Source organism: Phascolarctos cinereus, unplaced genomic scaffold (genome assembly GCF_003287225.1).
Source record: "Phascolarctos cinereus isolate Bilbo 61053 unplaced genomic scaffold, phaCin_HiC Scaffold_1;HRSCAF=81, whole genome shotgun sequence".
In the NCBI taxonomy this organism is placed as follows: Eukaryota; Metazoa; Chordata; class Mammalia; order Diprotodontia; family Phascolarctidae; genus Phascolarctos; species Phascolarctos cinereus.
In genome coordinates, this window is record NW_027555514.1 from 295078506 (window position 1) to 295091567 (window position 13062).

At 56.7% G+C, this 13062-nt stretch overlaps 1 protein-coding gene across 10 annotated transcripts; it reads left to right on the forward strand.

The window, feature by feature from the left end:
• NME6 (NME/NM23 nucleoside diphosphate kinase 6) lies at positions 1–12944 on the forward strand. 10 transcript variants are annotated; one of them, XR_013483834.1, is made up of 7 exons: positions 1–287; positions 1441–1543; positions 1820–1980; positions 2172–2235; positions 9617–9732; positions 10512–10816; positions 12616–12944. XR_013483834.1 is itself a non-coding variant. In XM_078148223.1 (6 exons), the coding sequence occupies exons 1-6, from the start codon at positions 195–197 to the stop codon at positions 10566–10568; spliced, it is 594 nt and encodes a 197-aa protein (XP_078004349.1). In that variant the 5' UTR covers positions 1–194; the 3' UTR covers positions 10569–12944. The 10 variants fall into 10 exon arrangements, 5 of the variants coding, with proteins under 5 accessions (XP_078004349.1, XP_020833065.1, XP_020833063.1 ...); XR_013483835.1 differs by having other exon boundaries at positions 10512–10812; XR_013483831.1 differs by having other exon boundaries at positions 10512–10637; positions 10705–12944.
• The last annotated feature ends 118 nt before the right edge of the window (positions 12945–13062 follow it).

Below are 13062 nucleotides of genomic sequence, written 5' to 3' on the forward strand. Positions count from 1 at the left end.
GCACAGGAGCTCGTACAGGGAGGAGCACGTACAGGGGAGGAGCACGCAAGGAGGCGTACGCAGGGGGTGGGCCGCTAAAGACCCTGGGAAACGAAGGAGCGCACGAGCACGCCCTGCACGCTAGCGGAGCAGGAAGCACGCCCCATCACCTGGTGCGAGTCCCGGCCGTGTACCCCCTCAGCGCTGCCGCGAGGATGGCGACACTGGGGCGCGGGGGTCCCAGCCTGCTCCAGCTCACCCTGGCCCTGATCAAGCCGGACGCCGTGGCCCATCCCCTGATCCTGGAGGTTAGGGCGGCGACGGACGCCGTGGGGGTGCCCCAGCCCAGACAGGGAGAATGGGGGGAGCTATCGGGGAGGGCTGCCCGGCGGCCGTGGAGCCTTGAAGCCACAGGACTTTGATTTCTTAGGCGGTAGGGAGCCATTGAAGACTTCAGAGCGAGAGAGGCTGGCAGCGGCCTGGCGTGGGGTTAGGAGCACGGGGGAAGTCATTTCGGGGCCCCCGCCCCCCATTGCAGCGCAGTCTGGGGCCTTGGCCGCGGGAGAGGGGAGGGCCAAGGGCCTTTTTTCCTGCCCTGGTAAGCAGAGTCACAGCGCCTGTAGCTGGCACTTCCTGGTGCCCAAGGCACGTGGCCAAGATTAGCTTTGGCTGTGAACAACTGCTCCAGGGGACTGCCGCCATACCACCCAGTTGTACAGACGGGGAAACTGAGGCAGCCGGGTGCAGGGACTCGCCAGGATCACCCCGCTGGGAAGTGTTGGAGGCCGGGTTTGAAGCAAGTCAGGTCTTCCTGCGTCCAGCCCAGCGTCCAGCCCGGCGCTCCTAGAGTAGAAGCTACCTGGAGGCAAAGACGCTTTCTTTGCTTTGGTTTTTGTGTGCCTCTGTGTAATAGGCACCTACTAAGTGCTTGCCACGGCAGAGTGAATGGAGCACCACCAGCGAAAGCCCCGTCCAGCAGCTTCTGGGGTCGGGAAAACAAGTCAGGCTTCAGGGAGGACCACTGAGTGTGCAAACATTAAGTACCTACTGTGTGCCAGGCGCTGTGCTGGGGGTACCAAAGAGGCCAAAGACAACCCCTGCCCTCAGGTGATGGGGGGCTGTTAGGGGAGAGAACACTTGGCAGATGCTTAGCACGTAGTAGGTGCTTCTGAAATACTTTTTCCACCTACTGTGTGCCAGGCACTGTGCTGGGGCTACAAAGGAGGTCAAAGACAGTCCCTGCCCTCAGGTGATGGGGGGCTATTAGGGAAGAGAACACTTGGCAGGTGCTTAGCACACAGTAGGTGCTTCTGAAATACTTGTGTGGCGTGTTTCGAGCTGAGCTGTGTGGGCAGAGGATTCCTATGGACGCTGGCTGCTGTCTCTCGGGGTCCTGGCCGGGGCTGGGGGCCCCTGGACCCCAGCCCTGGCTTCTTAGCTTTGGGGGGGGGGTCCTTCCAGGCCATTCACCAGCAGATCCTGAGCAGCCAGCTCCTCATTGTGCGAACTCGAGACCTTGTCTGGAGGCGGGAGGATTGCCAGCGGTTTTACCAGGAGCATGCAGGTGGGTGCAGCCCGGAGCCCTACCAGGGAAGGGGAGTGAGCAGCACATTCCCTGTAGGATGCGAGTCGTATCTGTCTGTCTCTCTCCAACAGGGCGTTTTTTCTACCAGCGCTTGGTGGAGTTCATGGCCAGGTATCCCTGCCTCTCCTGGGGAGGGGACTCACATGAGGCACCCTTCTGCCCCACCCCAACTGCTGGCCTAAGTGGGGGGTTGGTGGGGAGCCCCAGCACAGAGCACTGGATGACAAGTGAGTCACCTCCTCTTTTCCTCTCCAGTGGCCCAATCCGGGCCTACATACTGGCTCACAAGGACGCTGTCCAGCTCTGGAGGACCCTCATGGGGCCAACCAGGGTGTTCCGAGCTCGCCACGTGGCCCCCGACTCTATCCGTGGAAGCTTTGGCCTCACGGACACACGCAATACCACCCATGGCTCAGGTGAGCAGGTGGGGTGGGTGGCAGGGGGCTGGCAGGGCCCCTGAGGCCCCTATCCTCTCTGGGAGGACTGACCCCTGCCCCTCTGGCGCGCTCTCTCTCTCTCTCTCTCTCTCTCTCTCTCTCTCTTTCTCTCTCTCTCTTTCTCTCTTTTCCTCCTTCTCCTCCCTCTCCCTCTCCCCTGTCTCCTCCAGACTCGGTGGTCTCTGCCCGCAGAGAGATCGCGGCCTTCTTCCCTGACTTCAGCGAGCGCCGCTGGTACGCGGAGGAGGAGCCCATGCTGCGCTTGGGCCCTGTGTACTATGATGCAGAGGGAGGCGTTCACTGTGTGGCCAGAGGAGGGGAGGCCTCGGGTGGCCTGGAGCCTCCGTCCTGAGGTGGACAAGTGCTGGGCCTCCTCTGTGTTGGTGCTTCCTGGGAATGAGAGGCAGGGGCAGGGTTGAAGGCATCCTATCGATGAACTTACCTGAATCTCAGTCTCCTGTTCTGTGAAATGGGGAGCGTGGTCCTGCCAAGCAGGGCTGTTGAGAGGATGAGCGAGATCGTGTGACTGTGGAAACGTCCGGCCTGACCCCGGCTGCAGAGATGCCCCTTCCTTGAGATCTCAGCCTTCTTCTTTCTCACTGTTCCCTGCTGGGGTCCTCTGCCCTGCCCCCCCTCTCCCTGCTGGGCCCCAGGGGTGGGGGGGGGGTGGCTCCCCGCCCTGCTGTCTGTGTCTCCAGCCCAGCTCCTGCCCTGGCCACCCACTGACCTCACAGGTTATCGGTCCCCTCTCTCCACCTTAGCCCCTGTGGCTTAGACCTCGTTGGCACCAGAGATGGCTCCTCCCCCTTGATCCTGAATGCCAAGATGTCCTTCTCAGACCCTCACGTCCTACCCTCCTCGCCCTTCTCAATCCCCTGCCCCAGGCTGCCCAGAGCAGGAATTTAGAGCTGGCCGGAACCATGGGCCACTGCCTCTGCTGGACCTCCCCACCCTGGGGCCACCCTCCCCTAAAGGAGAGCCCTTCCATGATGGGAAGGACCCTCCCCCAGCCTGGCTGCCTTGGTGCAGTTCCTAAAGCTGAGCCATGGCCTTCCTACCAACGGGCTCAGCGTGGAGCAGGGCCTGCGTGCCCCTTCCTGGAGCTCACGGCCCAGGAAAACGCCCAGGTCTTTTCTGGTCATCTTGGTTCTGTCCTAAGAGTGGAGTGCCCCCCCACACCCCATTTCCAGGGGGGGACCCTGTGGTCTGATGCCCCCACTGTTAGGTTCCTAGGATGCCCCGCGTGGTCAGCCGCCCGCCTCGTGGTGGCTTGGGCTCCTGCCCCCTCGTCTGCGTGCCTACCCTGTATGGGCCAACGTTTGTTTTTGTACCCCCCCAGCACTGGCTCCACTTTGCTCCCCAGATATCGATGTAACTGTCTGTTGGCCTCTAGTCCCCCATCATAGGCCCATCCCTGAGGGCTCCCCTGCTGGGGAGGCTGGGACGTTGTGTGGACCTTCAGACCCACACAGCTCTGGCCTTGGGCCTCAGTTTTCTCCCAGCCCCCATCCTTGACTCCCTCCCAGATGTGGGCAGAAGCCTCGTACAAGTGCTTTGTGGGCCACCATTGTCTTTCAGACGGCCCCAAGCAGCTTGAGGCCCATCAGTCAGACGGTAATGAACTTGGGGGTGGGGGGGAGTGGCGCGCCTGGTCATCCCTGCTGTTTCTCTGTATCAGCCCTGCCTTTGGCCCCTAGAGGAGGCCATGTGAGCCCAGTCAGGACAGCACCAGCTGGTTCTGGGAGTGGGCTCATGAAAAGGAACAGAGGTTTTTCTGGGTGTCCCTGGAGCCCTGACAGGCCTGGGCTGTGAACTGAGCAGGGGGCCAGCTCTGTGTTCCACAAAGTCCCTGAGTGAAAGAACTCTTTCATAGAGCTCTGGTGCCCTGAGGAATGCTGAGTGATGTCTCCATAGAGACTTGGTAAGAGAATTTGTCATTTTGGAAAAGAGTTACTGAGCAGGCCTGGCTCATGGACCCCAAGGCAACTTTGACCAGGTGTTTTAGTGAGGATGCTGAGATGGGATGGGAAGCAGAGGATTTCCTGGGCTCAGATAATGGGGATTTGACAAGACTGAATTTGACAGGAAGTTTCACAAAGCATGAACGTTAAGTCCTGAACGTGGTTTGGAAGAATAAAATGTCACAGTGGTCCATGTGCGTTTATTAAGTGCCTACTGTATTTCCTGGCACTGGGCTGAGTGCTGGGGATGCAAACAAGCAGGCTAAATGGGGCAGGTCTCAGAGGGAAGGCATTGAGCTTAAGGACCCAAAAGGCTTGCGGAGAGTGGGAGTCTGCTTGGAACTTAGGCGTGTAGTCAGAGGGGAGGAGGAGGAGCATTGGAAGACAGTCGGAGAGGCCTGTTTGGGAGCAGCCTGGCCGGGCTCCTTGAAGTGAAGAGCCCCTGATGGGGGAGGGGCAGGTGAGGAAGAGAGCATTTTGTACCAGAACCAGGGGTGGTTCACCAAGGCGGGGGCTGAAGGGTCACATTGGCATTTTGGGTGACGAGTCATCAATCTGACACCATCAATGTAGAGAGAGCATTTCTGCTGTAACCATCACCCAGAATGTGCATATGTGGGCAGCCAGGTCACCCTGGCACCCGTACCCTCAAGTGAACGTCGCCCGCACTTGGCCCCTGTGGGCAGAGTGCTGCCTGCGGTTTTCCACCCATTTGCTTCTCTCCTTGTTATGCTTTGGAACTTTGTGGTTGCATGCGTCATTTTCCCTTATAGACGTGCTCAATGATTCCATCTTTCATCAGCTAGTTCAGTGGTTGAGAGCCTGTACTGGGGGTGGCAGGGCAGGAGAGGGAAGGGGGCGAGTTGGAGAGATGCTCAGGCTGTAGAGGGATGAGCCTCGGTCGCTCAGTGGAGTGGAGGTGAGGTTAGGAGGGAGCCCAGGTGGAGGACTGTAATGGCAGCTTGTGGTAGAGGGCGCTTGGGGTTTCCCTCGGCTCTCCGCTCGGTGGTGGGACGTGGCGTCTAAAGGAGCCGATGACTGAGGAGGCTGCTGACCGACTGGAGTTTGTGAGAAGTGCGCACCGCGAGAGGTCTGGGGACGATGGCCTAAGAGGAGCGGTGGAAAAATGGAGGTGTTGATCCTAATGTTGGTAGGACGATGGTCCTGAGGAGACATTCCAGAGGACAGAGAGCCAAGGTCAGTGGCAGTTACAGAGACTCTGCTAACAGTGACGGCTGTCCCCATATGGGAAGGGCTTCCCTGGAAGTAGGAACCAGGGCCCCCAACGCAGAGTCAGAAAGACCTGGTTCCATGTCCTTTCTCAGATGCTACGTGACCCTGAGCAGCTCTGCAGCTCTGTGCCTCAGTCTCCTCATCTGTAAAATGAATAGATTGGCCACATTTCAGGTCACCTTCATAACCTGCTAGTGCCTCCCTGCTGTCATGAGGGGACTTCCACCATGGTGCCCCATCCCGGATGGGGACTGCCTCTCTCAAGACACTCAGGGAAGCCACTGGGACCAGCTCCAAGGCACAGCCCCACTTCTTGTGCCCTGGAGACTACAAACAAATCAGTTCCTGTCCCTGAGTGGGGTGTGTCTGTCTCCTCTGTGGCCCCCCTCAGCGCCCTGGACCTCTGGGCACCATCTCTCTGTGGTGGTTCCCTGTTAGAGCAGTGCCCAGTGCTGGGCATGTGGCATGAGCTCAGTAACTCAGGTCCCTTAGAGTTTTTTTTTTAATTAATTTATTTTGATTTGTCAGCAATCACTTCTATATGCTTTTGAGTTTTAAATTTTCTCCAGTCCTTCCCCAAGATGGCTTACAATCTGATATAGGCTATACATATGCATCCTATTAAACGTATTTTCACGTTGGTGATGTTGTAAGGAAAAATTAGAACCAATAGGAGGAACCACCAGAAAGAGGAAACAAAACACAGCAGAAGAAAAAAAAATAGCAAGTAGTCTGCTTTGATTTGCATTCAAACTCCATAGTTCTTCCTTTGGATGGGGATAGCATTTTCCATCATGAGGCCTTTGGAGATATCTTAGATCCTTGCTTTGCTGGGAAGTGTTGAGTCTATCAATATTAGTCATCGCACAATGTGGCTGTTACTGTGCACAATATTCTCTTGGTTCTGCTCACTTCACTCTGCGTCAGACCATACAAGTCTTTCCAGGTTTTTCTGACGTCTGCCTGCTCATCATTAGCACAGTAGTATTCCATCCCATTCACATCCCACAGCTTGCTTTCCAGTTCTAAATCTGTGACTGCCAGTGGCCCGGCACGGGTATTGCTTAAGAGGAGTCTGGGTGCTGGCCTGCCAGGGCCTTGGCCACAAACATGCTGACTGAGTGGGTGGTGGGGCCAGATGCCCTCTGAGGGTCTTTTGAGCTCCAGGGGTCTAGGGTCCCTCCAGAGGGCAGTGTGCGCCTGGACTGGGCTTAGTGCTGGCCAGAGGTGGAGCCTGCCAGACATCGTGCTCTTCGTAGTGGGGAGGTGGCAGTCTGGAAACAAGGTGGCAGATGGAGGCGTTAGAGAGACTGCCCTGACAGGATCCCCAAACGGGCGGGGTTGAATGAGATGGAATTTAACACGGAGCCCATATTGGGTTCACAAAACTGACTGCACAAATGTAGGCTAGGGGGACTGTGGAGACATCAGATCCTTTGAAAAGGATCGGGGGGCCCTTGTGGACCATATATGTTCAGTATGACTTGAGTGTGATGTGGAATTCAAGAAAGCTAATATGACCTTGGACTGCATGAATAAAGTAACTCCCTAGGTTTAGGGTCCAACCCCTCCATCTTGCTGATGGACAAACCGAGGCCCAGAGAGTCTGAACCCAGGAAAACACAACCAAGGATTTAGAATAGGATCCTGACGCCTCGGGGTGGGGGGAGAGTGGAATGCATCCCACGCGTCACTGAAGTCAGAGCTGGGATGAGAATTGTCTTCATCCTCCGTGGGAGACTCATGGTCAGGAGAAGACTCGGGACAGGATATCTAGGGGCGGGGGAAGCTGTGGCCATTGACAAGATGACCAAGCATGCAGATGGCCTCAGAGAGCCCTCGTCTAGAGGCGAGGCAGACTAGGATCTGGCCAGGAGGAGTGGTCTGACAGGCAGTGGTGCAGCCCGGCAGGAGACACGTCACAGATTAAGGGCTGGAAGGTGTTCTGGAGAAAGGATGTTCAGCCCAGGGAAGGGTCCTGAGGAGCCCAAGGAGCACAGATGTGGCGGCCTCCAGGGCAGCCCCTTCCACAAGGGCTTCTGCTGCTTCTCAAAGACCTTTGCAGTCATGGGGACCTCACTACCTGTCCCCATTCACTGTTAGGAAGTAGATGATCATGTCCCCAGGAGACGTCCAGCGTAATAACCTTGACCGTACAATCCTCCCCACCTCTTTATGGAGGAGTCCAAATCATGCCTTAGTTGGGTGCCTGGCCCTGGGCTAATGCAGAGCATCTCCAGTCCAGTCCACAGGCTAAAGTAAGGCTGTGGAAGGAAGGGCCTGGCCCACCAGGCCTTCAGAAATGCAGAGATGCCTCTGAGCCAGAAGGGGCCTCAGGCCTTTCATCAAGCCCAGTTGCCTGCTCAGGGCTCAGGCCACCGCCAGGACGAGCCAGCCATGTAGTGAGCTGACCCAGGGAAATCTCACCCGATCCCTCACCTTTGCATTACCCTGGCCCTCAGTCTGCCCCACCAGAGGGGGAGGACCTGAATGAAAAGGCCAGGAGCCTCTGGTCCAGAAGAGTCTGGATGAGTGAACAGAGAAGCTGGCTTGCTCTTCTGCCTTGTGCCCCTGGGCTGCCTCCTGGCACCTGCCCTGGGCTGCCCTGCTCCATGTGCTGGGGGCTGAGCTCGGGCAGCAGTGGACACAGCCAGGTGAGTGCAGCCTGAGCCCAGACTCCAGGCCCTCAGCATTACCCCAGAGGATTTTGGTCACCCTCCTCAGCCGTGGGGATGAGCTCGCCTCAATCAAGCAAGAAGCTGCATTTGTGAGCACCTTGTGGGTTGGAGGTGCAAGGGGCTGACTGGCCTCTGGAGAAAGGCACATTTCACGCACATAGGGATTGACAAAGCATGCTTATAAAAAATCAAAACAAGGTAATTTGGGGAGGGGTCACTGGCCTCAGCAAGGGTGGATGAGAGAGAATGTGACAGGTCTTTTATGGGGGGAGGGGGTGCCTGAGGGGCAGGCCTGGGAGATGGGCAAGGCCCGGAGAGTGGACTGTGGTGGATGAGAACAGCGACATCGGCCAGTGACTGGGCCTTCTGAGAAGTAACCCAGCATTCCTCCCAAAGGTCGGGGAGGTGGCATTGAACCTGCCAAGGGCTGTGGATGCCCAGCGGACGAGCCTTGCTTGATCCCAGGGACAGATGCTCCTGATGACGGCAGGTTCTCAGTCAGATTTCAGGGCTGCCTTCGGGTTGGGGAGTTATGGCCAGAATGCAGGTGGAAGGGGAGTAGCCCTGAATTTGGGTGCTGGCCGTGGCGGCAGTGAGCAGAGGGGCATCAGAGGTCATCGAGGTGGGCCCTTCAGCCCCTCGCCCAAGGACACCTGTTGGCCGCCTCTGTGGAGCCCTGGACACCATAGTTTTTCCCATGACCTTTGCATACATTTGCAGTTTCTCTGAGGGACTGTCCAGCATGGTGTCTTTGGAGCAGGACTGTGGCTGCCCTTCACAGGGCTGGACTTTTGGCGCCTTCCCAGGGCACAGGGTGTCTCTCCTCTCCTGCTCCCTGTCATGGGTCACAGCTACAAAGGGCTGACAGTGGCCTTGAGCTGTGGGCCTGAGGAGGGGCCCTCCTGAAGTAGAGTCAGAGACAGGCCAGACCAGCTCCCTGAACCCCCAAACCAAGTGACAAGGCCGTTGGTATGCCAGCGCCAGGAGGAGGTGCAGGACAGGGCAGGGCCTGAGGGTCCCCTTGTAGCCTCTGAAATCCGGGGCCCAAGGCTTCTCAGTGAGTCCCAGCCCAAACCTCTTTGGATTTAGAGGTGGGGAGGAAGCTATGAAGGCTGGGATTGTGGTGGTGGTGGTGGGGCTTTGAGGGCTTTGGGAACTGTGGGAGGCAGGATCGGGAGGGGCTGCAGGGGCTTCAGGACCTGATCAGAAGAGTATTTCCAGTCTTAGCAGGGGGTTAGAGTTGGGTGAACATCAAAATTAGGGTTGGGGTCTTGGTTAGTGACCCAGTGAGTCATAGCCCAGGGGCCGTAAACCATGGGTCAAAGCTAGGACCAGCAATACATTTCAGGGATTATCTGGGGCCAGGGTGGAGGTGGAGCACTTGGTGCTGCTCTGAGACCCTTCTAAAGACCCCAGGATCCCAAGTGTTTGGAGCTCCTTTCTTCTGCAGCTGCCAGGAAGGGCCCTGTCCCAAACCTCTTAACCTCTGTGCTCAAAGTCCCAGCTGTGAGAGATTGTTTGGAATTAAGCCCCCAACCTGTCTGAAAATGTAGCTTCGCTACCAGTCTTATGGTCTGAAGGAGATGCATGACGGGTCAAAGCCCAGTGTGTCTGACCGGTCTCCCATCTCTGAACGTGTCGCACCCATGGCCAGAAGAGCCTCTGCCCTAGCACCTTGCCTGTAGGCTAGTGAGGTGGGGGAAGGGCAGTGGGTCCTAAGCCTCCCCTCCTGTCCCCCCATAGCTGCAGGGGAGAAGAAGATGATGAGTGCTCAGGCCCACTGTCTTTCAGACGTCCTCTTTCTTGACGGCTTCTGCTTCCAGTACATTGAGGACAGCCTGAGGTACAAGAAAGCATCTGTAAGTGTTTTGTAGGAAAGACTGTAGCTGGGGGTAGGAGGTAGCTGCAGGGACAGCCACAGAGAGCCCACTTCTGGCTTAAGAGGCCCCCTCCCCATCCTTCCTGCCTTCTCCTGGCCCCTGTCCTGTTCATTCGGGCTCTTTGCCCCATCCTCCAAGTGGTACCTGAGCTCTGAGCACTCCAGTCTCTCCCAGGGCTTCCAGGAGCCTTTTCAGAGCCAGGTGCTGTAGCGGCTTGCTTCCCCCCTTAGTGGTAGGCCTGAGCCCTGGCCCATTCTCTCCTTGGCCCTGACCACCTGGTGAATGCTGAGGCCAAGCTGCCCTTGGAGCATGGATGCAGGCCACATGCAGATATACAAGCCCCTGCACCCCTAAGTGGAAGGGAGATCCCAGGCCCTGATCCAGGCTGTTGTTAGCAGCCAGGTGTGATCAAGAGAAGCCTTGTTAGGCTCCTAGGGAGCGGTGTCGAGCATGGCTCCACCGGGAAGGGGCATCCCTGTGCCAGATGGGTCAGACTGGGATGATGCAAAAGGCAATAGGGCGGCCTTCAAAGGGATTGCTGCTCAGACACATGACTGGCTGCAAATGAGGGGCGGGGGCCCAGAAATTGCAACTGAGAATGAGGTGAGGGGAGCCTCAGCCACAGCTGAGGATCGGCAGGGCAGCCCTGAGGGTTGGGGCTGCAGATCTGCTCAGCTCTACCCAGGAATCCAGGTGTAGAGAAGGTTTGGGGTGGGGCCAGGGGAATTGGCAGGGGTGGTGAAATTTACCTTTTTCAGAAACTGTTGGAACCTGAGAAGTGGCTACCATCCCAAATGACCCCAAACTGCAAATAATTGCTAACTTCCTCAAGGACATCACTGACGCCCCAGAGATTGGGATTGGGCTCCGCCAGGCCCAAGTAAGTATGTAAGTGCTTTCTGTGCCCCCTTAATCTACTGAGCTCTGCTCTCAGCTGTCTGATTTCCCCAGGACCTGAGTTGGCAATGGGCCAATGAGAGCACACTTAATTACGTGGTGTGGCAACGTGGCTTCCCAGAACAGTCCAGCAGAAGCAGCTGTGCTGTGTTGAGCATCAGGGTAGGTGAGTGAGCCCACAGCTGGCCTCAGGCCTCCCTGGCCATTGCCATCTTCTCTGTCCTGCACAGCCCTCCCTCCAGGCTTTCTTAAGGTCTTGTCTGCCTGTCTACCTCAAGGAGGTCCCTGAGGTCAGTCTGCAGACACTGCCAGTCCATCACCCTTGGCATGATTAAGGTGGGCTCACTGATCCCAGGAACATTCACCTTGGTGTAATGTCTACTCAGTTCAGAGCTGCCACTGAACCCTGCTGTAAACGCTGACCTAGGTCACTCGTGACTCCAGAAGACCTGTGCCAGGGAGGGCAGGAGCTATGGGATACAGGGGAGCCAAAGCAACACTCAGCTCTGGAGAGAGGATGGCCCACTGACCTCATGTATTTACATATACAACTATTATTAGCAGCGCTTGTCCACAAAGTGTGAGAAGGCATAGGAGCTTGTGCTGGCACAGGGAGACCCCAAGTGTCCCCAGTCTCTTTCCCTTCCATTCCAGACCTTGCTTTGGGGGTGGTCACTCTAGCTGTGCCCTGGAGGTGAGCCATGGTGGGGAGGTTGCAATCCCAGGATCTCAGGGATGCAGCAACCCAGAGAGGGAGAGGACACTCTTGGGGGACTTTTGTAAAATGCTTCTGGGGGTAGGAGAGAGGAGGCAACAAGGGTCTCTCAAAAGTACATGTTTAAGGGTATGAATGAAGTTAGAGAAAAGCTGGAGACAGGGAAGAGCAAGAAGAGAAGGAATGAAGAGAAGGGGAGGAGGAGAAAGAAGGTGAAATCAAGGAAAGAGGAGGAGGGCTGGTTAAATAGATGATGGATGGATGGATAGATGATACCGAGATGGATGGAGGAATGGATAGATAGTTAAATTGACATATGGATGGATGGATGATACACAGATGGATAATAGGTAGATGGATGGATGGGTAGAAGTATGAATAGATAGATGATGGATAGATAGATGGATAGAGGAATGGATGGATGGATGGATGGATGGATGGATAGATGGATGCATGGATGGATACATAGATGGATGATGGGTAGAAGTATGAATAGGTGATGGATAGATGGGTGGGTGGATAGAAAGATGGATGGATGGATGGATACATAGATGGATAATGGGTAGATGGATGGATGGATAGCACTGTGCTGAACACTGCCACTCAGACACAGGGCCGTACAAACGCAGGCATCCTGTGACTCCTTGGCCACTGAGAATTTATCCATAAACATGTTTCTTCCTGAGCCCACTAGATGCTCAGCCAGGCACTTGAAAGGACAAGGTGGCAATAGCGTGAGCCTGCTTTGTCTTCCACACCCTGCCCCCACCTCTCATTGGGCAGGTGGCCAAGGCATTCTGTGTTCCCAGGTTTCAGTTTCCTCCTTGGTCTACTAAGGGGCTTGAGGGGAGCTGACAATTGGGAACCCCCTCCCAGCTCTGACCATGAGGGCATCTGGGGCCAGGGAAGTGAGACTTGTCAGGCCTGGATAATCAGGGTGGGCTCTGTGGAAGAAGTGTGGGGTGTGCACTGGAGAATGGCCTGAGTCCACACAGGAAGGGCATGGTGCTGGGAAGACGCTGCTTGGCTCCAAGCGTGGAAGGCAGTGGTAGGGCAGCCTGATCTCTGTCTCTCCGGTACTTCTGGGCCAGGGATGTGGAGGGGGGACAGCAGCGGCTCCAAGGTGAATGGAGGGGTGGCATGGAGGCCATCATCCCTTGGAAGGCAGGCCCCTGACCCAGAGGGCCACAAAGGCCATCTCCCCCCTCCCCAGGCCACGGGTGCAGGCCTGATTCCCTTTCACTTTGCAGGTGTCCAGACAGGCTGGCTGGTTCACAACTGCAGCTCCCCTAGACCCCTCCTCTGTCGGTATTTGTTGTAGAACAGGCTGGGGACTGGGCCCCTTCCTGTGAGGAGCCAGCCATCCCCATGTGTGCTCATGTGTATGCCTGTCCTGCCAAGCTGCTTCTCCAGGACCATCTCTCGTGTAGGGGACCCTACACTGATCTTGGCCCTGGCACTCCCTGTGTGTGTGCGCGCCCTTCTTCCCCACCACCATCTCCTGGCAGGGGGTGTGGGGGAGTCTTCTTGCTCACCTCTGCATTTGTGACCTGACAATAAACTGCCTATGACAAAAAAATCACATCTCTGCCTTCTTCTGTCTGCCCCTACCATGACCCCAGAGGGCTCTCACAACTGCACGGGATGCCAGCTGGAGTCTGCCATGACAAGCCCCGCCTCTGAACAAGCTCCTGCAC